The sequence below is a fragment of the Chaetodon trifascialis genome, chromosome 12 (assembly GCF_039877785.1).
Source record: "Chaetodon trifascialis isolate fChaTrf1 chromosome 12, fChaTrf1.hap1, whole genome shotgun sequence".
Lineage (NCBI taxonomy): Eukaryota > Metazoa > Chordata > Actinopteri > Chaetodontiformes > Chaetodontidae > Chaetodon > Chaetodon trifascialis.
In genome coordinates, this window is record NC_092067.1 from 20,192,366 (window position 1) to 20,216,965 (window position 24,600).

The 24,600-nt window shown below is 42.1% G+C and overlaps 1 protein-coding gene across 10 annotated transcripts in view; it reads left to right on the plus strand.

Annotated features, from left to right (window-relative positions):
• stxbp5l (syntaxin binding protein 5L) overlaps positions 1-24,346 on the plus strand; it is a 126,697-nt gene extending 102,351 nt beyond the window's left edge. For 2 of the 10 annotated variants that reach the window (XM_070976415.1, XM_070976417.1), the window contains 10 exons: positions 3,435-3,539; positions 7,165-7,218; positions 9,962-10,141; positions 16,298-16,399; positions 17,492-17,731; positions 19,344-19,707; positions 20,257-20,422; positions 20,783-20,894; positions 21,091-21,311; positions 21,977-24,346. In XM_070976415.1, the coding sequence (XP_070832516.1) occupies positions 3,435-3,539; positions 7,165-7,218; positions 9,962-10,141; positions 16,298-16,399; positions 17,492-17,731; positions 19,344-19,707; positions 20,257-20,422; positions 20,783-20,894; positions 21,091-21,311; positions 21,977-22,018 (1,586 nt within the window). In that variant the 3' untranslated portion in view covers positions 22,019-24,346. The remainder of the gene's footprint in view (positions 1-3,434; positions 3,540-7,164; positions 7,219-9,961; positions 10,142-16,297; positions 16,400-17,491; positions 17,732-19,343; positions 19,708-20,256; positions 20,423-20,782; positions 20,895-21,090; positions 21,312-21,976) is intronic. The other 8 variants (XM_070976419.1, XM_070976420.1, XM_070976421.1 and 5 more) reach the window with 5 other exon arrangements.
• Positions 24,347-24,600: the final 254 nt, after the last annotated feature.

Here is a 24,600-nt window from a genome sequence, read left to right on the forward strand (position 1 = left end):
TTTATGTTTAGGAGTATGTGAATGGCTGGGCATGAGAATGGTGCCATTGTGTGTAAATATTCAATAGTCTAGTGTTTTTACAGAGAGTAAAAGCTTTGGGGATTTTTCCCACCACTAAGGCCCTTTATGGGCTTCTGAAAAAAAATAATTTGACAGAGTTCAGGCCACCAAAGCCCCCATTGTTTTCCACTTTCCAGTTGGCAGTGCGCCAAGCTTTACCCCTGTCCTTACAGGTGGTGAGCCCACTTGGCTTTATTGGACTGTGCCAACCTGACTCTCATGGGTCCAAACCTTTGAATAACTGGTCTTCTAGCCACTCACTAGGGAGAGTGTCCATGGGAAATCCTCTCAGAGTCACATAGACACACAAAAGCCTCTCCCCAATAACTGGTCAGCTCCTGCTGGGACGGCTGTGTAGGTTCTCCCTTAGGGTCAGGCAGCTCCAGGAGCGATCCAGCGATCCCTCCCAATCCAGGATGCCTCTTAGATGCCTCCCTGTGGAGGTGTTGGCATGTCCAACTGGGAGGAGACCCAGGACACACTGGAGGGATTACTACACTACTCCCTCGTGGTCTTGAAATGGCTCATTTTAACACAGGAAGATTTGGAAGATGTGGCTGTGTTGAAGGACATGGATAGATGGATAGATAAAGCTTGCCAATAAAATTTTTATATTCCAACTGATGCTTATTTGTAGGTATAGCTCATAAGTAAGCATCTTGTTAGAGTAGCATAGAGATATCAATGTACCATATCGGCAGGAGGCTGAATAGTGTCTCAACAATGACTCAGTAAGTCAGAGATTACTCCTTCACGTCCTGAGAATTTTGGCTTCAGTGCATTCAGCTGCTTGGTGATAGAGGAAGCCTTCAACCATGAAGGTAAAAAGGCTTTATTTTCATCATCATGCCAAATAAAACAGCAGATTAAATGGCAAAGTAGAAATATTTTACTGTCTCACTTCCTCCCTGCATACAGGGGTCCATCTTTTGGTCAGTGGCAAGTGAATGTCCTTGAGACAGTTTTTACTGGCAGCCATTACAGACTATACAAATACTGGACCTGACCTGACTCAGTGTTTCTGCTGCAGATCCGTCCATGTTGCAGATCCTCATTAGAGCTCCAAAGTCATGTATTACTCTATATTTGAGGAGCTTTTACACACAATAATACTAATCTACCTCATATTCAGTTGTTTGATGTTTATTTAAGATTTTTATCCAGCAACTGCACTTTCTTTGTTACCTCTATCAGTATTGTCCAGGATAAGAGATTGTTTTTTTCAGCCTTGAGCTTGTCTTTTTACAAGCCGTCCCTTTTGTCTGTTTTCATATCTATGAAAACTCCCCAGCCTTGCCTTTGAACATCTTAAGGGGAGCATAAGCGCAGAATAACAAAACTAGGACAAGATGTTCTTAGCTGTCTTGGCAGAGAGTCTTTCTGCATTGTGATGTGGACCAGGTCATGGTCATTCTGTCCCATTGCAGGCTTGTCATTTACTAATTAGACAGAAGGGAAAAAGGAAGAATAATGGAGAGATGAATGAAAAGCATCGGGGTAGATGCAGCACGACACAGTGTGATCAAGTGTCTGATTCACTTTAACATTTACTCAGAGAGGGAAAAGGACAGATTGGTGGAGCTGTTATATTGAGCTGAGTACAGAATCACAATCTGCAATCAAGAAATGTTAACAATAGTTAATGGCAGTGCGACCAAACTTAAAAAAAATGTCATCTCAGGAAATCTTCAATATTAATGCTAGAGTGGTGTAAAGTGCATTTAAAGTGGTTATGGCTGGAGACAAATGAGGGAGCACACCTATGCTCTGCTTGATTGGCAAAGTTCATGGTTCGTTCTCTTCTGCTGGATATCAACTTGCACTCTTCTCTGTGGCCCTCTGAGGCTGTCTGGTCGTCCCTGGCACACCAGGTGTGCTGTGTCTCTTCAAGGCCATATACAGACTGTGGACAGCTTATTAAGGAAGCCAGCCATCATCCTGATTTACCCTGGGTGTCAATAACTGCAGGTGTCTCTCTCACCTCTCCTTTCTACATCTTCCCCTCTCTTTTTCCAGATCTTTTCCTTATCGTCCTTTTGTGATTAGGCCCCATAATTGGCCTTTCTCCTGTCTGAAAGCTGTCTCCCTCCACATCCATCCCACTGTCTTCTTTTCATGTCCTGAGGTCTGTTGTTTTGGTTTTGGGGTTATACGTTACATCTCTTCTGGGAGCTTTATGCCACGTGTGGCTGCAGCAAGGCTTTTTTTGACCAGGCCCAGTCATGAGATGGACTAACAAGCTGAGATGCCAGTGATCGGTGCCTGACCTGGCAGGATATATTTAGCCAAGAGCACGTCACAGGAGAAAAGGAGCAGGTAATGGCAGAAACTGCACAGTGTGCTGGGCCAATGCCACCTGCTCGGCTCCATGCAACTCAAGGTGGTTTGATAAAACTTACAATAAGCCTGCCAACAGTTTTCATCTAAACCCTGCTTGTCCAGTTTCTACAACAGCTATGGTCATCCATACCACAGCTTATACATATGGATTATATTATAACTCTAAATCAGTTTGAATGTCTCTGCTTCAGATAGGTATGGATAGGTGGCAGTGGTGCACAGCAATGCGTCACCACAGTGACAGTGCAGGCCAGGTGACACATGCCACACCAGTCGGTCAGGAGTGAAGGTCCTCTGCCAGTGTGTTTTTCCAGTCAGTCACGTTTCTGGAGTCAGACACTTTTCAGCCACAGCATCAGGGAACAAACAGGAGCATTGAAAGAATCACACTCTACTGTTTGGTTTGCCAAAGTTAGCTCTCTATTGAGTTTCTTTAAACATCATGGCTGACGACATTTCAACCAACCATTTGTCTTTATCAAGTAGCACATATTTGACAGTGACTGCGAACTGATAGGGTAAATTATTTGTTGTTTGTTTGAAATATGTATTAAATGATTAAGGAGCCTTATTGGAACATGGAAGAGGTGGTAGTGTATATTTGGAAGTTATTAAAAGACACTTCAGGTCACAGTGACATGTGCGATGACTGACTGCCTGCATGGAGCTGGTGGAGACAGTAGATATGGTTAAAATAAAAAAGAAAGATGCCTGACTTCAGGTTACAAACACTTGACTAGTATTTGTCGTGTTGAAGTAGTGGTGACCAGGTGTAGTAATAGTAGTAGTAGTAGTAGTAGTAGTAGTAGCTGTTGATGTTTGTGGTAGTAATAGTTGTTTGTGGTAGTAATAGTTGTTCTTGTTAAAAAGTATCATATTGCTGGTGGAATAGTAACCTTCTTATTAACCCTTTTGTTTTCGTAACCTCTCAACTGTTTTCCTTCCTGTTACCTGCAAGTCTCTCTTTTCCCCAGTTCACCCATTCTGTTTGTCTCTCCCTTGTTGCCCTGAAAAGTCTGTGTCTCCTATTCCAGTTCATTACCCAACCTCCCTTCACAATGACCCACGCGTCCTGCCAGAGCCTGTGGCCAGTCTGAGAGCCAGCCACTGCAGTCCAGTCTTTTACTTACTGGACAATGGTAAGAGGAGGGATGTCTCACGGATCTCAGCCTCTACATGGACATCTGCTTGTGGTTCTTACTGTATGGCAATAATGCAACAAGGGAGGGAGATGGGATGATCGTATCTGGATAGGTGGATGGTTCAATGTTGCACCTTGCATGCTAACACTGCTTCCACACTGTGAGCAACACTATTAGCAAACGCCACAGGCAAATTGGTACCTTCCAGAGCAACAAAAATGACGATCTATGGCTAACGAATTGAATAAAGCGTACACTACGTTGTATCTGCCTTGAAGAAAGTGGCTGAATTTTCAGTAAAAGAAAGCCAGAAGCAAAGCAGATTTTCCCAAAGTTTCATGAAGAACAGATCACCATGGCAGGCGCAGAATGGATCAGAAGATTCAGAGCTTCCCTGTCTCACTTCAGCTTTAATTTGAAAGGGTAAATGTTTAATGAAAACAGGTGAAGGATGCATCCATCATCGGAGGTTGATCGAAAATGTGAAATCGCACGAGTGGCAGGTAGGAAGAGGGTTCTCGTCCTTGTTGCTGCACTGGCGATTCCTACTGGTGGGTAAGCAGTTAGCAGTGACAAGGAATGCAGTGCATAAGGATTTGGGAATTCCAAATTGGGAGAAAAGCAGGGAAAATCACACATATAAACACTGAATATTTCAAAATACTGCAAAGGATATTTCATTTTTCCTGGTCAAAATGTTCTAGGTGCAGTTCGCTACACAACAGCATTTGGACCCTCTCGATCGGTCACAACAGAATGACCAATCAGCCAAGTTGCTTGCAGTGTAAACAAGCTGACAGGGACTGTGTTCCTAGAAGTAGACTGTCTGTCGCTGCTTTGTCAATGTGTTCCATGCTTTTGTGCAGACGACTGCTGGTGTTGCATTATCTCTCTGCCCCAGCTGCCAGGGGGCGGAGGGGAGGGGGGTAGACACTGTGATGTTTGTTGTATGTGCCAGATCTGGGCTTTGAACTTGGATCCTCCATCATTTGTGCTGCAAAGCAGGCAGGCTTGGGAAGAGGAAGGAATTGTATTCTAGCTGGGTACTTCTCCTCCTCACTCATCAGTGCTTCTAGTGCTTCATTCTCTGTGACGTTAATCATTGTGCCTCCACTGGAACCACACATCTTTGTCACTCAAAGGCAACATACTACTTTACCGGACTGTGGCACTCAGAACTGTCTGTGCGTGTCTGTCCGACTGTGTGTCAGTGAACCCACAATCTCATCTTGTTGTCATCTTGGCTAACATTCATCGCTGCCTTGTCTCTGACTGATTGCATGGTGCCCACCATGTGGCCAGCTGCGGTGCTGATAAATATGACTTCAGCTTGCTTTGTACGTTTACCAGTGTTGTGGCCTGATCAAGTCCAGCCTTAGCCCCTTTTGTGATCTCAGCACTCTGTACACGAGTATGATTCGGTCACATAAAGTTCCCCAAAACTAATGACCCTCCCATCAGCCTCAGCAGTGTTTTGTGTTTGGTGCTAATTAGAAAATGTTAGCATTCCAACAAGCTACATGCTAAACATCATCATATTAGCATTCTCATTGTGAAGAACGTGTTAGCAACATTTAGCTCAAAGCCCTGCCTCACAGCTGCTAGCATAGAGGTAGATTCTTAGTTTTGTTTACTTCTTAATCTAACGCCTTCAGAGGTGTTTTCATGATCTCACATAAATCTCTAAGCCTGGAATGGTAAAATGTTTGCCTATGGGGAAACAAGCATTTAAATCCAACATATCCCAGGCTAGCACAGCAGTGAAGATGAGCAGAGTGAAGCAGCGCAGTCAAGGCTTTTACCTTTAGTGAATTATTTTTGATATTCCAGACAGACATAAGACTTATCTGGGATCACAAAAACCCTTTTCAAGATGCAACACACTGTTGATAACTCAAAATAACATTTATGTTGTCCACTAGTTTTGTGAAGGGAACACTTCGTGACTAAATCACAGAGTAACGTACAGACTGCTATGGTCACAAATAAGGCTAATCTAGCATAAACTGTTGTCATGCAAGCTTTTTAATATTGTCACGTAAAGATACCAACAGCAAGATGCTCGCTTGAAGTAAAAGCTAAAAGTCATAGAAAGTGGGACCGTAACTGCAAAAACACACGGCAATGAATGGTAACACATGCAGTGTTCAGTTGGTTATCGCTGCTGTTCACAATAAACAGCCCTTCAGGACCTCAGATCAGTCTCACCTGTTTGTTTTGATTAATATACATTTTATGAAGTGTTAATGCAGCCACTGAGCTATTAAACAGAGGAGCATGTGTATGTCGCAGGTTTATTGTGGAAACATTTTCTCTGTCATTGTCTCCCTAACACTGCACATTTTATATGGCTGCAGCAGCATCTGGTCACAGTTTATTATGAAAACACACACACACACACACACACACACACACACACACAGAGAGAGAGAGGCTCCATCTATTATCTCATTAGCAACACTAATCTGAAAGACTTTAATTGTTCCTGGAAAAAATGGAAACAGAAATTCATTGATTGGGAAATTCAATTAGAGCCTCATAACACCATAATTTCCTCTGCAATACAGGAAATATATTTTCCCTCAAAATGACCTTTGATACTAAACTGCCTACACGGTCCTTCAGAGCAAATGTATAAATGGAACCAACCGTATTAGATTACAGTAGATTAAAAATTGCACCATTTGCTCCAGTAGACCTCATGTCCTCTACTGTACTCCTTTCTTTTATTGTACTTCCTGGCAGAAGGATTGAAGCTTGAGTTTTGTTTTGTTTTTTCAAAGGAATAATCATTTAAAGGAATCATCATTGATTCCTTTGATGAATTTTCCAAATCTAAACTTAAGTGGTCAGAATTCTGAAGAATGGAAATTCATGGTCATGCTGTTTTCCTCGTGGTCATGAAATTTATCAAGCATCATTTAAACACCATCCTTTGTCTTCCACGTGTCAAGTTAATCATTCAACACAAAGAAACAATGAAATATTGCCTTCTTTCTGAGGGGGAAACTGACTCATAACATCTCAAGTTCGACCTTTGCAGTTCTCTACTTACTGCAAAATGCTTGCAAAATGTTTTAACGAGTTCTTTGTTGCCACCAGTGTCTGACTGTGATTTTTGTATTGACACCCTGTGGTGTCACCCTGTTTTTTTGTGCTTCCATGTCAGACATCCCAGGCCGTAGAAAATCAGATTTTACTGGGGCATTTAAGCAGAAAACAAAAAAATATTTCCTTACAAATCTTTGGCAGGGTGAATCAGATTTTAGAGAGCGGGACCCAAGTTTGACAGTCAGAGTAAGTTAAATATGTACCATTAGCTGTAAGAAATCGTGGCTAGTTAAGTCCACTGGGCAAGTATTATTAATCCCTTAGAGATAGCTGGGAACACTGGCCTGGGACAACAATGGAGCATGCATTTTGAAATATGCCTGCCGTGTGCAACTGCACCAGTTTGCATGTTTCTGGTTTTTGTTCCATTTTGTTTGGTTTAAAGTCGTTTTTGCACTTTCGTTTGTCATTGTTTGTCTTAGATTACACCCTCTTTATTTTTTATGATTTATTTATTATTTTTCATTTGAAGGGATTAACTGGTGCTTTGTTTCCTATTCTTTTGTTTCAGTAAAGGGACCCGGCAGAAAGTTAAGTCTGCCAACAGATCTTAAGACTGATCTTGGTACGGTAGGCGAAAGCCAGCAGTTTTCACTTGATTTCCTTTGAGTCATTTAGTTTCAGCATTTGTCATGTTTTCTAGGCCTTTATGTTGCTTTGGTAGCTCTTATTCTCACCCAGACTTTCTTCTTTCAGTTTCCTTGTCACTCTCTTCTCCCGTTCAACCAGCCCATGAGACTATCCGGCTGAAGTGTTTGTCCATTTTGCCCCTCAATGTATTTTGATTTGATTTGAGTCTTCTGTATTCATTTCTACATTTTGCAAGTGTTTAGAAAGGTGATTTGTAACTCATGCCCATATTTAAATTTGAGGTTTTCTATCGCTCTATCATGATTGGACCATCTTCTGATTTTACACAACCTTTCCTCCATTGACAGCCTTGCTCTACAGTGATTGGATCACTTGCTGCCTCTCTCATTGTAACTGGATCATTTCTCTCTCAAACAGTCTTTTCTCCATTCTGACGGATCATCTGTATCGCAGACACTGAGCGTTACCCCCATACATCTCTAACTGCTGTGCATACACATCACAATCTCAGGTTTCCCTTTGCTCTGCTTCTGCAGTGTCACACATGCTGTCCCCTTTAAAAACGTCTGCTGCTTTAACACCAAATGTGCCAGTGCCTGCGTGTTCTTGTGATTTGCCTCATCTAATAACCTCTCTTTATCTGACAGGTGTAAAACGTGCTTTTATTTTGTCAGCCATCTGTTACATGTAGTTAAAGCAATTTCAAGAGTGAAAACAACCAAAGTGTGCAGCCTCATCACACAGTTAGTATGATGAAAAAGAGAACATCTAAAGATCATTACGTTTCCTGTGATGTTCAAACATGCCCCTGAAGTGTCAATAGGATGCAAGCGTTCAGTGAAAGGGGGAAAAAATACTAATTAAATCATTTCACCCTGTTAATCGCTACAATATGAACCTCTTAACAGCTCTGGGTTATAACAACACAGTCTTGTTAAAATAGTCTGTTACAGAGTATTAGTGTGTGTGTACGTGTGCACTCTGGATGGATATGTGCAGTCATCTGGGGGAGTGTGTGTGTGTGTGTGTGTGTGTGTGTGTGTGTGTGTGTGTATGTGGGTACAGTGCCTTATTTCTGCTGTGTACCAGTTTCATGCAGAACATTTCAGGGCAAAACACTGATTTTCTGCATCTCATTCACAGTAACAAAACATTAAGACAGACACACAGCGGTGTCGTCATTGTGGCTCTGGTGTTGTTGGCCCTGCGGTTCTGAAACGCTGCATTGCCTCGGTCCGTCCTGCTGTGAAACTGGACGAGTGCTGCACGCGGACTGGATGCCACCCCCGAGTTTTTCATCTTCACTTTGAAATTGAATCATTTGAGCATCAGCTGGCTGAACAGGACACTTAGATCTGATATGAAAGACACATAATCAATGTCAAATACTAAGAGGACAATGACAAGGGAACATTGTCTAGTGCTTTTACTAATTAGCACGATGCTAATTATCCTCACGCTTCAAGAGTCTAGCTTCGATCAGGCTGTGCTGCCAACCCCAGATCGTCTTAGCTTTGGTTTTACTGCTTCAGGGATGTCATTAAAGAAAAGGCCACTGTTTTATTTACTTGTCTCTCAGCAGAAGTATGAATGAGAGTACTCGGGCATAGGTATCATGAAGCTGTTAATTACAGTCGTCTTGACAGCTTTTTTACTCTTGCCGCCTAAAGAGCGGGCAAGAGAGAACCGCAGAGTACACCCAGTCCACACAATCCTGCTTTGCTTTTCTTTGTCTCGTTAATAAGGTTTGGCTCTAAACAAATTATTTTGCCCACACACACAAGCACCGTACATTAAGTCAGGACAAAGCCTCCAACAAACTCGGTCCCTGAGGGGAGGCCATGTAAGGCTATAATTCCAGAGAGGAACAAGTGTTTCCTGTCACTACCATCTGCAGCCGATTGTGTGGCCCAACCAACTTAACTGGAGTACCCATTTGCATTGCAATTAAAAGCAGATATTAGATTTGATTTTTTCTGTTGTTTTTCTATTCCTTTTATCGTCACTTGTGGCTTTACGCCTAAGCCAGTGTTGTCTTAAAGCTTCTGATCTTAAAAAAAAAAATAAAAAATAGATTGTTTCTCCTGAAAATAAGGTTTTAGAACAATTCAAAAAGAAAAAAAACAAAGTGGAGATGAAACAAGCCTGTTTTTTTTGTTCCTTTTGATTTTCATATCTTATTTCCTGGCACAAACTGGATGAAACTGCACTCACAATTTACCTCTGCATTTTCCTCTCTTTTCTGTTGTCCCAGCATCTCTTTCTCCTTCCTGCTCATACTTACTTCAAACCACTCTCCAGCCCTTTTGTCAGTCACTCTGCCTTTCCCTTTCTCCCTCACTGCCATCTTTATTTTTTAATAACAACCTGATTTTCAACATCGGCTTGCTCCTCTTACACTGAAAAAATATCCATCTTCATAGGTTATGTAGTGTGATACTGAGTTGAAGTATTAAATCTGCATTTTTATTTTGATGGAAAAGTCTCCAAATAGGGTGAGAAAACTCCAGTTATTGCCCTGAAACAGATGAAACCGCATGATAAATAAGTAAAATTCTCTCCCCTCATTTGAAGATTTCGTGATTAAACAAGATTTCATTGCTCGTCATTACACAAAATAATTTATAAAGATGGATATTGCAGCAGTGGTTTAGAGTATGTTTGAAAGTTTTATTTCCCTCTTTGTATTGTTTGCTAATGCTTTGCCGTTGTTACAGATCATGTCAATGGACATTGCACTAGCCCCACCTCCCAGCCGTGCTCGGCGGGGAAGCCTCGCGTCCCGATGGGTCCTGAGGGGCCACGGCTTACCCGCAGAGGCCCTGGCCGACCGCCCTTCCGCAAGGCCCAGTCCGCTGCTTGCATGGAGATCTCTTTGCCTGTGTCCCACACTGAAGGTGTGTGCTTGTCTTCCCAACCCCCATCCCTATACCTCTTTAACATACCCTCCCTCCCAACAAGTGCATGCCATCCTCTCACCCCAGGGTAAGTGGATTAAGGCCCGATGCATAATTAACACAAGGCAAGCGAACGCTAATGCAAGTTAGCAGCATAAAAACCAAAGTTATGCTTTTTTGCCAGGAGCAGATATTGTATAGCAACTGACAGCAACAAGGTTTCTGACAGGTTCAGTATAAACATTTCTTAATTGACTTCGACTTTTCACTAAACCCTTCCCCCAAGCAGTGATAGCTTCGCAGCCATAACTGGGCACTGCAGTCTCTACACGCTGAAGCTGTGTAGCCTACATGGCGCTGTAGCAAGAGCAATACCTGGAATCATCAGAGTTTGGACAATGTGGGCAATTCCACTGGACACGTCCCGTCTCCATGTTAACCTCTGTAGCCAGACACATGTTTTTTTATATTTTACTACCAACTCACTGAGCTAACATTAGCTTGATTGGATTGACTGCAGCTGTCAGCGACTGTTGTCATTTTTGTCAGACCAAAAGGTTTTGAGTGACAAGTCGTCAGCGTTCTCACTGTAAACTGCATCAGTGCTGCATGAGAACAGAAAGCTTGACGGCAGCGGATCAGCAGTAAATACGGAGTGTGGGGTTTAGCAAATGGTCAGTTTGTTCATATCCTCCAAAATATAAACAGTCACTGCTAATTAGTTGTATATGAACATAGTTTTTAAAAGATACACAAAGGTAACGGCTGACCAGCGTTACCAGATAAACATGATGACAGCAACTGTTTCTTCATGTGTAGTTTTTTAGCAGTGTTTGTACTTAACTCTGCAGCTTGCATTAGCATCACCCTCCAACATTTGGACAACGGGTTCTGCTTCTCTTGAATGCAAGGAACATCCCTTGCATTGTGTCCCTTAATACTGTGGTTTGTGTCGACCGTGGCCTGAAGGTTGGTGCAATATTACTAAAACGTGTTTTAACCAACTGATTTTTGCTTCTCCAGTGCCTTTATTCCTTTGTTGTTGTTTTTCTCTGCAAAATTGCAATTGTGTTCAACTTTAAAAGCAGCACTGATGTGTTAGCAGTGAATCTCGCAGTATTTATTTATTTTTTATTAAATAAACATTTATGCCTTTTTTTTTCTTCTCATAAATAGATTCTGGATGTTTTGTTTTTTTAAACTAGGTAACGGAGCTCAGCTGAGGTTTATGCAGTGTGGCCACACGTCCCAACTTTCTCCTAATTCATGAGACTTTGTTTTGTTTTGTTTGGTTTTCCCAAATAGCCCTTTTCAGTGTGCACACAGATAAAATACGGGAATAAGTCGTACAGGCAGCCATTCGAGCATGATTTGCACCCTGGCATTTTGACATTCTCACTGACAAATCTGACATTTATTTTCTTCCATTTGAACTCCTTTTATTCACACCCTGACATTGACCTGCACCATCTAAAAATGGATTCACCCAGCAGGCTATGTGTTTGCGCGTGTGCGTGTGTGTGTGTGTGTGTGTGTGTGTGTGTGTGTGTGTGTGTGTGTGTGTGTGTGTGTGTGTGTGTGTGTGTGTGTGTGTGTGTGTGTGTGTGTGTGTGTGTATAATATGCCTTTGTGTGTGATAGACAGGAAATGTGAGCATTTGTTGGTGTGTTTCTATGTCTATGTGTGTGTGCAATGCCAATACATGTTTCAGTGGTTTTGTAACTACTCTCTCTCTGTGTTATCACCTGATAAGTTGAATTAAAACAAACAACATGTGAAGGCCTTGATAAAACACCTTCCTGATTTTCAACAAATAATACATTGGCCCATCCTTGAAGACTTGATTACTATTTTATAAGAAGCATGGTTTGTATTTTAGGCTTGTCATTGGGTATATTTTGTCGTCTCCTCACACAACAAGTGACAGCTGAAGTAAAAACAAAAAGCAGATTAAAGAATGGGCCGTCAGTGCCGACTCAAGATGACACTCCAACTGCGTAATTTGGAAATATTGACCTCAGAGTTGACACAGAAAAATGGCCTCCATTGGCACTGTGCATCAACATTTAATTACACAGTTTGTATGAAATCTTGCACTTAGTCTGTCACTGCCAGGCGTCAGACATCAGGATGCCAATGCAGGCCGTCGATTGATTTTTAATAAACAACATCCTCCCACTCGCAAAGATGAGACATCCTCTCATCTCAACGGGACTCCTGACGTTCTCTTGTCATTTTATTTCTCTCTCTCTTGCCCTTCAGAACGAGATATTTTGTTAAAGTGCAAAACACCAAAGGGAAATATCGCTTGTCCTGTTTGTGAGCTGAACCTAGCTGCACTTTAAGCCTTTACAGTGATTCACGTTGCTGATTTTGGGGTAGTGAACACAGGCTGAGGGGACTGCAGGTTTCAGAAGTAGAAAATCAGTAAAAAGTGACAGACATGATGATTGGCTTCTTTGAATGACCAGCATTGCCCTCACATAGTGCTGGTGCATCCTACATGTACACAGTAAACAGCTATGCAAAGCTCAGTCTGTGCATGTTGCTCACTCATGGTCCAAGTCTGTGTTTGCTTTTAGTCGGGGCTTTATCATATAAACAGAAAGCCTCCATCAGTTCACGACAGGCTAATCTCTCCATAGGAGACTCAACACTGTGACAGTTCCCTAAATGTCATGGTTACTGTCGCCACCTCTGCACGCACATCAGACAAACAGTAACACACAATGGTTGCAAATCTTGGTAGTTAAAAGAAGGAGCATGTCCTTAAATCACATTCTCTCCACATCCCTGCTGTGCCATACAGCTACACAGATTTTTATTTTGGGCCAGCACTCATTTGTTATTATTGCGCAAAGCTTAGAGGCTTTTAACAAACAGGCTGATGAAGTATTGATGCCAAAAATAAACAGGACAGGTGCAGTGCTGCTTGTTGTGTCTCAGTTGACCCCTTTACACCAATTCTGCAATTAGATTCACGCTGCCATCTTCATCGACCTCATTATACAACAGTGACCTGGAGAGCCGAGAGGGAAGCAGTTCTTCATTAGCATAAGCTGAATGTTTTATTAAAGCCACTGCTGGGGCTACATCTGCATTATCAACCAAAGCGATGCAGACGATGGTGGAAATTGCTCTTTTCCACAGTCAATTCAATGCATCTATAACCTCTCAAAATATCCATAAGAAACTGTTCGACAGACTTCTTGAGCTATTTAACATGAATCTTTGAATTAGGATTTAACACATTTAGCAGCTTGAAATTTCAACTAACCAACAGAGAGAATCTCTCATACAGGCAGAGAGAGATGGATGGACCTGCAAGGCCACCAGACTTGTTACTTACTGACTGTGCTTTATCCTAACCATAGGATTGTATTAGCATGCCACTGTAATCTGTTGCATCTGCATGGAGGATAAGATGAGTGGTATGGGTTTTGGCACCGTTAGTATGACCATGATAATTGTGTCAAATGATCACTAAACACAAACCTTATTCAAAAAGTCATTCTCAGAAAGTGTTTTTTAATTATAAAAAAAGGATTTTCAACCCTGACTGCAGTGTTACACATATTTAGCAGTGAGCACAAAAAAAAAAAAAAAAAAAAACCTCTGAGTGTTTGTCTGACACTGAAGAAACATGTCATCATCTGTCTCAGAGTATCTCCTCTGTTGTACTTCCGCATACTTATTTTGCTGCCTATACACACGGAGTGCAGCTTTGGCTGTTGACATTCTGATGAGTCTGTCTGATCACTCATTTGGATGTCATTGGATAAATCTTTTCCAATCTGGACACAACAGCCTGTTGCGTAATCTAAAAGGCAGCTTGCTGTGAAGTTTTTTGAGCACATTTCCATTACTTCCATACTGTGGAGTGTAATGAATGTTTTATTAGCCGTGTGCCACTTGCAATGTTGAAGATACACGGTACGATATCGTTGGCTGTGGGTAGATTTCCTGCAGGTTTCACTGTCCATGTTTCACATTGTTTGACACATTGTTCTGAATCAAACGTTCTCCTGTTCTGTCCTTGAGGAGACTGTGGCACTGTTTCTAGCAACATACTGTTTGCTTGGAAACTGCAGCAGTGCGTTCTGATATGATGGAATATACAGAAGAAACTGTTAGGCTTCATTTGTTGCTGTGTTTTGATTTAAGCACTCAGTACAGGTTTTTACTATGATTTTTCTCAACCATGAATTAGATGTGTAACTCGCTAACACAGGAACTTGATAAGGAAGAAATTCATTGACAAATGAGCATTGTCTGCAGCGGCTTTAACATGGGTTTATTGTGCACAAAGAGTTGCTTTTCTCCACAGACCGTTGCCTATTCTATATCTGTTTTCTACCTTTGGCACTGTTGTTTATCAGTTGCACTGGGTTACCACAGTGAAGAGCCAGCAGGATCACTGGAATAATTAAAGGTCAACAAGCAGTGCCAGAGATGAGGCCGATGATAATGAGGCCTGCATGCCAGGAGAGGAGACAGAGGAGGGAAATGGCAGGGGAAGCCAGACGCAGTGTACAGTAAACATTTCCATACCTCCCATCTTGGTTAGGCAGCACACCTATTAAATATTGAAGGGTGTAACAGAGTGTAACCCTTAAATTAAGTATAATACACATATTACAGCATCACATAATATCAAAAATTGCTAGTACAGGGCTGAGGTGACTCAGTGATTACCTGGCCAGATGCTGAGGAGGCTTTGAAACGTCACTCTGGTCCACATCCACACACACACCTACGTCCATGTTTGACTGCAAGGTAAAACCAAATGTAGAAGCAGTGGGCCTGTTAATTCATGGCTTTGTGATAAAACACATCCCTGTTGGGTCTCTGCAATAATTAACTAACTTATCATAATTGTTAAAAAGTTACATTTTGAGGTCAGAGTTTTCTTAATTCCCAATTAAGCACACAGCTAAATCCTAGAAACCCTGTCTGATACATCTGTTTGTATGTGTTATTGGTATTAAAGCTAAACCTTAGAAATACCCGGTGGTACATCTAAATGAAAGAAGGAGTTCAGCGTCGTCTCCAGGTGTCTGTCCTTGTCTCTCGACACTGTGTGTGGCTGTTTGTGCATGTACCACTCTATCAATCTGGCACTTTGTCTCACCGCTTCAGATTGTCTGCCTTCCCTTATCACCTCCCTGACACTGCCTCGCCTGCCTCTAGCTCCCTGTAAGGGCCCCCCAGGGGTCCCTGTGTCCTGTCAGAGTACCACTGTGCCTGACTTTCATTAGCCAGCACCCCACAGGCCCTGTCACACAGCGTAAACACACTCCAGCGACACATGGCAAAACCGAGCTGCTGCTACCCAGACGCACAGCAACAGGCTATTTTGTCTTCGTGGCTGCCAGCATCATCGTACAGCAGTGTTGTCACGATACCAGAATCTGGACTTAAAACATCTAAATATATTGAAACTGCTCCGATACTGTGCTAAACGAGAAAAAAGACCATCAACAACCACAACTTTCCTTCTTGGCATCCCTGCCTTTATAGCACCGCTTGTGCAGGCGTCATGTCAGTTCTGTATCACATTGGTTCTGCATTGGTCTCCTTGTACCAGTTTTGTAATCTAGGACCCGTCTGTAGACTGGGACCCACTCCAAGGGTTTTTGCACTTGCAGCAGTATCAAAGAAAGCGGTATCAGATTTTTGGTTGTCTGCTTTATTTATTTACAGCAGTGCTATACAGTAGCTCTTCACTGACCACGCTAGACTGCATGTAGGGAAGCTGTATCAGAGTTATCCAAAACATTAGAAGCGTAGAAAACTGCCTTTTCTTGCTAACAGTGATTAGTTGAGCAGATGGTGCTGAAAAGGGTTTGGAGAGCAGGTGGATAAGCGAGTAGAGGTTGTGTGGCCACTGGAAACACAGACGAGCGGCCTCTTTTTCAGTCGCGCTCTCTGTCTCTGTATATTTTTCTGAAGCAATCCCTCCACACTCAGCTGCATCTTTCTCTCTTTCCCTGTCTCTCACTCTCTGGTACTTCTGTTCATCTGTCCGTCATGTCCGTTTTTTGTTTTCTTTTTTTGCTGGGCGGCTGCACTTGTGTGTGTTTCTCTGGGGCATGTCGGGGGGTGGTTTGTTATGGGGTTTGTTGTATGGGGTTCATGTTGTGGGGGCATGAGTAGGTTATGCATCCAGGAGGGCAATGCTTCAGCAGTTACACGGAGTCACTATGTACTCCCACGATGAGCACCACACCAGCGCCCCCTACTGCTGGAGCGAGAGAGGTAAGGGGGCTTCGGCCACAAACCCATCAACTGCTGTCCTGCTGATTATTATACGTCCGTCAGTCAGTATGTCAGTCCGTCCTGTGGCCCTGTTTCGTCTAAAACATGCCGAGCACCAGTGGCTCATGTCCGGAGGTGTAGGAGTGGGGTGATGCCATCTTTATAGCAGTGTACAGTGTGGGTTTTGCAGGCAGCGTACATTCTATCATACAGTACACTGTGTATCCCCCAAGCCCCCCATAAATGGTGGATGTCTTTTTTTAAATGAGTTTTGGTTCTCATAACGCCTGGAAAACTTTCCTGAAAATGGCACACATTGAACATCTGTCAAAACTGTATTCATTTCAGCCTGACAGCCTTTGCACCCATCTGTCGTCGTTGTTACATAAAGTCTGCACTCTGTGTAGCATTAGGCTGGGAACGCAGTTCTGCACATTGCCTGGCTCTGAATAATTCAGAAACGCAGCAATACAGAAATACTTTTATGATGGAGGCTTTAAGTACACAATGGAGGACCTGAATGGGCAGCACTCAAACAGAGTTAAAGGAGTTTTTGAATTTGCTGCACCTGCCAGTGAGTGTGTGTTTGTGTAAGCCTTCTTGTGTGTGTCACCGGGCTGCTGAAGTGAATGAAAACCAGTGCACACAGGAGTGTGTGTGTGTGTGTTGTGTGTGTTGTGTGCACCTGTGCAGCTCTGGAATGAAAATATGTTTCCGTCCTGTTGTCTCTTTGTAATGATCAGTCATTTTGCTTCTCAGTGTTTCACATCTTTTTAGTGGCCTTTTCCTACTTGTTCCAGTGTTTTACTTTGCATACAGTCTGCAGACAAACCATATTTGGCCTTTAAAATATTTGTCTTCTGCACTCCGTATCACTCTCCTTCTCCTTACTGTTGTATGTACTCTTTTCTTTTTGACTGCTTGACCTCTCACACCACCATTCTGTCTTCTTTGTCCACCACATTGCTGTTCCCTTCCGACGCAACCTTTCTCTTTCCTCTGTCCTCTCTCTCCTCTTCCTCTTGCCATTGCTTCATGCCCCCCCAACCCCCTTTTCTGCCGTTCTTCCGTGTTTGGCGGCTGCTGCGACAGAGAGTCGTGAAAACTCCTTCAGCCGTTCTCGCAGCTCCAGCGTGTCCAGCATTGACCGGGACACCAAAGAGGCTATCACCACTCTGCAGCTGGGAGAGTCCTACGGTCGCAAGAGTGACGCTGTGCCCACCCCATGTCTGTGGGTGGGCACCAGCTTAGGTGTGGTCTTGCTCATCCCAATGTCCATTCCCACTGACCAGGAGGAGAGGATGGAGGAACCTGTGACCATTGGCCCCAGCGGTAAGTCCCAGTTGGACCTGCCTATTGACTGATTGTTACTTAGTGAGGCTCCGTGTTCACAGATGTCAGCATACGTTGGTGGGTACAGTATTGTCATAACGGAAAGATACAATGGCCAAAACTTAAAAATAGGACAGATAAGTTGTAATAGATCAGAATTGTTCTAATAGAAAATCTGCTATGCATCCCAGAATCTCTTTAATTAGTCTTCTGAAGGGCTTAAAACTGCTTTCAGCCTTCCCAGCAACAAAATCAAGACAGACATAATGAACCAAACGATGAGACACTAAGACCAACAGAAGAAGATTATATCAGGTTCATCATTATTTTCATTTTACCATCATTGCGAAAGTATTCACTCAGCATCACAATCAAGCCATAAACCTATTCAGCGGTTTTTCAATTCGAAGTGCATCTGTTTATTGAATTTCTCTTCTCACCTGTGGCTTTGAAGCTGTGATAATGGGTTTTATGCTCCACATGACAGACAAAAAGCCTAATGTGGATTTCCAGTGTTTGAATGTGCTGGATGAAAATAGAAGAAAGGGACTGCACTGTATGTCCTCCATTTCCCTGTTGTTTTATCATTTATTATGGAACCACAGTTTGGAATAGCCTCTCTGAACTACTGGTCCAGCTCCAAACTGTGATCAGGTTTATGAGTACAAAATGTCCAGACTGCATTTGTTAGACTTTAAGTATTTTCCAGATGACAAAGCTTCTATCAGCTTTTGACTCTTTAGCTGCTAAATGCTTCGCTTTGTTCATCAGCTAGTCGCTAACTCTTTCTGTCGGCCGTTCAGCGCACTGTGTGAAGCTGTTTGAGCAGCCTTTGAAAGCTCAACTCTCCCCTGGTCTTATTTGTAATTAACGCTTCTAAAACCTGATTTGTTTCTATTACAGGGGAATTTGTTGTCATGGAGAACTTGGAAGGGCGTTTTTCATGCATGACTTTGCATTAACTTCCTTCTACACACAAGAACAAGGGTAGCTTGTGCAGCCCCATTGTGTAGCCACTCATACATGCATTACCACTCCACACACTGCTGCATGAGGAAGAGGGTCTCCATCATTAGACCCAGATCAGACCTTTTCAAGCAGCAGTTGTTCCCTTGAGACTGAACATATGACAGCAAGCTCATTACTCGAAGGTCACAATTTCAGTTCCAAGGAAAAATAAACAGGAAAGCAAGTGTTGTTGAACTCTTCTTCGGTGTTCTGTGTGCTCCTGTTCAGAGAGCATTGTTCCTTCTGGGGTAAATGTTATGTTTCAGGAAAATTTCAGTGTGTATGTGTAAATCATGGATTACCTAGTAGCCAACAGGTTATACAAGGCTCCTAACTGTGAATATGTGTTTCACAGCATCAAGAATTCACACTGACAAGCTCAGTCTCACTTAACTTTAAATGTAAAGTTCAGTTAATCGATTGATGACGATAAAAAGAGACCATTAATTAGCCCCTTGTTTGACCAAAGCTTCCATAACAAATTTGGTGTTAGTGCAGTGTTGTGTGCAGATGCTTTGATTTCATTTCCTCTACTTTTTTGCCATTAACTTTTAGTTTTAGAAATGTTCATTTCGCCTTTGCTCTTTCCTCTGTTGACTCATAGGAGCAATTCTGATGCTGAAGGGCTCAGTGTTGCGCTTTGGCTTCTTGGACTGCATGGGAGCGCTCATTCAGAGCCCCTACGAGGTTTGGCGGGACGCCAACGCTCCCGAGGACCCCGACAGACCGCGGAAGCGCAAGCTGGTCCACTTCTCTCCGTCATCCTCTCAGGACACCTGCGGAGAGGGGCATCTGGCTGTGGTGTGCTCTGAGAGGCAGGCCAAAGTATTCTTGATGCCGTCCCAGTCTTGCCTCTTTGTTCACAACATCACAGAGTCGTCCTTTGTACTGCGGGCCGACGTGGTATCTGTGTGTAACAGTGTGTGCCTGGCCTGCTTCTGTGCTAACGGACACGTCATGACACTCAGGTAGGTACATGTTGTGTTTAGTCGGTGCACAAATATCAAACAAAATCTCATCTGTTTTTACCTGAAATGACCATCATTTTCCAAATCTGATGTATTTTTTCTGCTGCTCATGCTTTGTCTTACCAGGGATGTTCAATTAATGGTATAATAATTGATATCACAACTGTGGTCTTGACAATTAGCTCAGCTAAGTTGAGTGCGATATTGACGCTTTGCATTTGGAGTCTCTGCGCTGAAGCATTAAACAAAGTGTTTCATATTTAATTTGAACACACTGTGACTAACTGGTCTCCGTCTCTCAATTACACCTCTGGCTACAGACGAGAATGTTTTCAATGCAGAAATAATCTGCATGTCATGTAACTGCAGTCTACGTAGGAATGTGACGTGTTTGTACATTGAAGGTTTTTTTATAGTTATAAAAGGTACATTCGATTATTATGCTTATTCTTTTCTCTGTAATCAGTTTCGGTGCTGACGTGTGCTTTTCTTTGCCAGGTCCAACTTTTCTTGTCTAACTTGTCCTTATTCTTCTCACTCTGCTCACAGTCTGCCCAGTCTAAGACCACTGATGGATATCAATTACCTGCCTCTGACAGACATGCGCATTGCAAGAACCTTTTGCTTCACCAACGGGGGGCAGGCTCTATATCTCAGCTCCCCGACAGAGATCCAGAGAATTACGTACAGCCAGGAGATGTGTGACAATCTGCAGGTCAGCACTGCAATGCGTGTGTGTGTGTAGACATGAGCATATTCCTATTCAAAGATGTGTTTATTCTTAAGAGCCTCCACAGGTGACGCTGCCATAGTGCCACCTACAGGCAACAGTAGGTACACAGAGAATGGTCTGGTTCTCCTCAGACACTGAGGAAAAGTCAGCGTACTACGGCCAATACTATCATACAATTATATGTTTAGAGGCTACGGCTGAAAACTTGGCACTTTGATTTCAGTGATGATGAACGTGTGATCAACAAGTATCTGCAGTACATCTCAGGTGAAGAATTGGAAAGAAACTTGATAGGAAAACTGTGTCAATTGCTCAGACTTCTGTTTCTTTCATTGGTTTCAGGAGATGCTTGGGGAGCTGTTCACACCAATAGAAACACCAGAAGCCCAGAACAGAGGCTTCCTAAAGGGCTTCTTCGGAGGAAATGCCAATACTTTCGACAGAGAGGAGCTCTGTGTGTTTTTTATCTATTCTTTATATGCTTTCATTCTAGTTTGTACTAATCCACCTAAAAATGGCACATGTATTTAATCAACATCTAGAAGGCACAGTACAACTATTGAGGGCTAAAAATGCATCATATCCATGATATTAACCCTCCTCTGCCTCTCATTATTTCCTCATTTCTTTTTACTTGATGCTGTCGACAGTTGGTGAGGCAGCAGCTGGGAAGGCTTCTCGGAGTCTGGCCCAGCACATCCCCGGGCAGGCAGGGGTGGAGGGCATGAAGGTGGCTGCTAGCGGAGTGGTGGGTGACCTGGCGAGGGCCCGCATTGCTCTGGATGAAAGAGGCCAAAGGCTGGGGGAGCTGGAGGAGCGAACGGCTCTAATGATGACCAGTGCAGAAACCTTCTCCAAACACGCTCACGAGGTGAAATCAGCATTATTACTCATATTTATATTGTTAAGATTATTATATATTGAAGATTTAAAAACAAAAAACACCAAGTTTATGATAAAAGAGAAATGTTGGATAATTTAATTCAATCTTTGTTAAGTTAAAGAATTTGCGCATGAATGATGTTATAAACTTAAAGATAAATAAAGATTAAGATAAAATTATCATGACCTGAAAAAAATGCATGAATATTTTTTTGTTCATATTAGCTTTTGGAAATATAGAGTGATTATTATTATTTTTTTTTTAATCAGAAATAGTGTGTTTGTTAGTTACATTATATTATAGTTACATACAAATATGAAAGAAATACCCCACTAATGATGGACAAAGGAATCAACACGCTCCACTGTTCTTTATTCCCTTGACCTCATTCTCACATACACTGAAGTTAGTGATCTCATATTTGTGTTGACACTTCCTTAAAGATGACCTCATATTATAGCCAATTCTCCACCATGATGTGATTTATTTACTCTTTAAAAAATACCAAACTTATGTTCAAAAATGCTAAATACGACAGCATCAGAGCAAACAACAGCAACAACAACAGAGCAACGGGACAAAGACAAAGACATGTGCTCCGTACAGGAAATAACAATGTCTATTCAACACTGTGTTACATCTCCGTTTTACAGCTGATGCTGAAGTGCAAGGACAAGAAGTGGTACCAGTTCTAATAGCAGGGCGGAGGGTGGAGGGTAGAGGGTGGAGGCTGCCCTTGGACTGCTGGAAGCTTAATGCCGGAACAGGGCTTTCACTCTACACAGGAGAGCAATTAAGACTCAAGAGTGACTTTGTCTTTTGCGGCTTCTGGACTGGCTATATGTACGGCACTGTCACATTGATGGAGGACCACGACGGGCTACGTCCTTATCTGGACGTGGTGATGAGGAGAGAAACGGAGCGGCGGCTTTTGAAGGACTGAAGATGGAACTGGAAATATCCAACAAGGCTGTCTGTGTGTGTGCGTATGCTTGAATGTGTGTTTGTGTGTGGGTGTGGGTGTGTGGTTGGGTTTTCTGGACCTCACTGTGTAGATACTCAAAAGTTAAAAAACCAACAAGAAATGCATGAAACAGAAATGGATGACTATTAAAATATCCAACTGCCATATTAAAAAGCAGCATGCTACTTTAACAACGGAGATACAAAAACAAAAAGTTTTATTTAATAATATACGCCAACAACAGAGACTATGAAATACTTTATATTTTTTGAAATACTGACAAAAAAACTATATATAAAAAGGGAAATGTATACCTGCATTGCTATTAAGCCAAAACTTGCGTTCCTTTCCCTTTTTTTTAATTTTCCTTTTTTTTGTTTCATTTAATTTTTTTTCTTAGTCTCAGTAAATATTACTTGCCACAATATAGACACACCTAGTTAGCTTTCTCAACACACACTTTAAATAATGCTAAAACTGTATTCCTACCAAATACCTTTGGCTGCACAGCGCAAACACAAATCAGTCGTATTTACACTTTCCTCTGCACAGTCTAAACACACTAATTCCACTTCTCGGCTGCTGCTACTTACAAAAGCATTAATCAATGAGGAATATCTCACTCCCCAACTACAGTTGAGTAAATACAGAGCAGATTGGTGTGAGGTGTAGACGAAGGCTGAAAGGCAAATTCTGGACACGGTGTGTTTATATCTATAGAATGAAGCTGTACTATACACGTGCCATAAAAAACAAGGTGAGTGAATCCACTTACTGTAAACTAACAAAGAGCTAATTGTGGTAGTCCGCGTTTGTTTCCTGCTTGGTCAGAACAGGTGAGTTGTAGTACTTGGAGTTGGCCATAGAGGGCGTTTGTCAAAGTCAAATGAGTCAGTTTTCTTTATAAAAAAAGACAACATATATATATATATATATATATATGAGGGTGTTTTTATTGATTTATTTGTTTTTTGGTTGTCACTGGTTCACCATTTGAGTCTTTTAGCTGCCTTTGTCAGATGTACAAGTTTAGTGAGCCATTTGGTTGTATGTGTGTGTGTGTATGTGTGTGTGAGAGAGAGAGAGAAAGAGTGCCACAATGTTAAATAACGGGACTCTTTCTCTACCAAAGCAATCAAAAATGAATGACACCCTCCCATCTCTCTCCACCTCAGTCTTTTAGCAGTTATTTGAGCGTTTTCACCTTCCCGTGACCACAAACAATACTTCTAATGATTGTCAGTGTCTTTGTGAGGAGGAGGAGGAGGAGGAGGAGGAGGAGAGCCGGAGTCACATCCATGTAATCGCGATCGACAGACAGTTCAGGAGGAGTAACAGTATTTTTCTCAGTGATGTTCAGATGTGAGTAAGTGAAGATCTTATGTACATGTGTAAAACATTCGCAACGATTTCAGCTGAAGGCAAATATGTTCTTTTTTTCCTTCAATATTGTTCTTGATGACTATGATATCCTCTTGTCGCAGTCCTATATTTGATGGTGATGGCCTCTCAACTGAAGGCTCTTGTATGTTAAAAACAACAAATGTTTCATGATACATGGTCGTGTATCATATTGTGATTGTGTTGTACATGTCAATGGGTAGCCACATGACACAGGCAAACAGTTAACTGAGGAGGATATTTTGTACTTGTGTATTTGTCTGTACTTTGAATTGATCAGAAAAACCAAACAGAGGATTATTGATATCCATCTCGCACACATCGGGCCTTTATGCACACGAGCATTAACACAATTTCGCCTTCGTCATGTTGATGTCAGTCCCACGTAAAATATGCACAGCGACACATACACTGAAAAGCTAAAAAAATATCAGACACAGGTGAATCTGCATCGCTAGTCATTTCCGCCTGCTTCCTGTCAGGCTGCTGAGGCGTCCCTTCAGTCTAAATGGCCTTCAAACCCATTGGTTTTCACCAAACTCAAGTCACCTGAAATCCTGAAGCAGTGGCATGTGGATTTCAGGAATTACACATGATTTGATTCAATGAGGTGTCTTAAATGTTAAAAGAAAAAAAATAAATAAATCAATTTCTCTCCTATCTCTGTACCGTCAATGAGATTTGTGTTCAGTGCAGTTCTTTCGATGGCAGAGAAAACACACAAAAAACACAAAAAACAAAACCAAAAGAAATTAAAAATAAAAAAATCTGACTTCTACTGACAGGGTGTTTTGTTAGTATGTTTTTGGTTTTTATATTAACTGTACAGTTCAATCTTGGGAGAACGATGAAACAAAAAACAATAAAAGATGAAGACATTCTTGGGATATTTTTCTCTGTATATGTTGTACC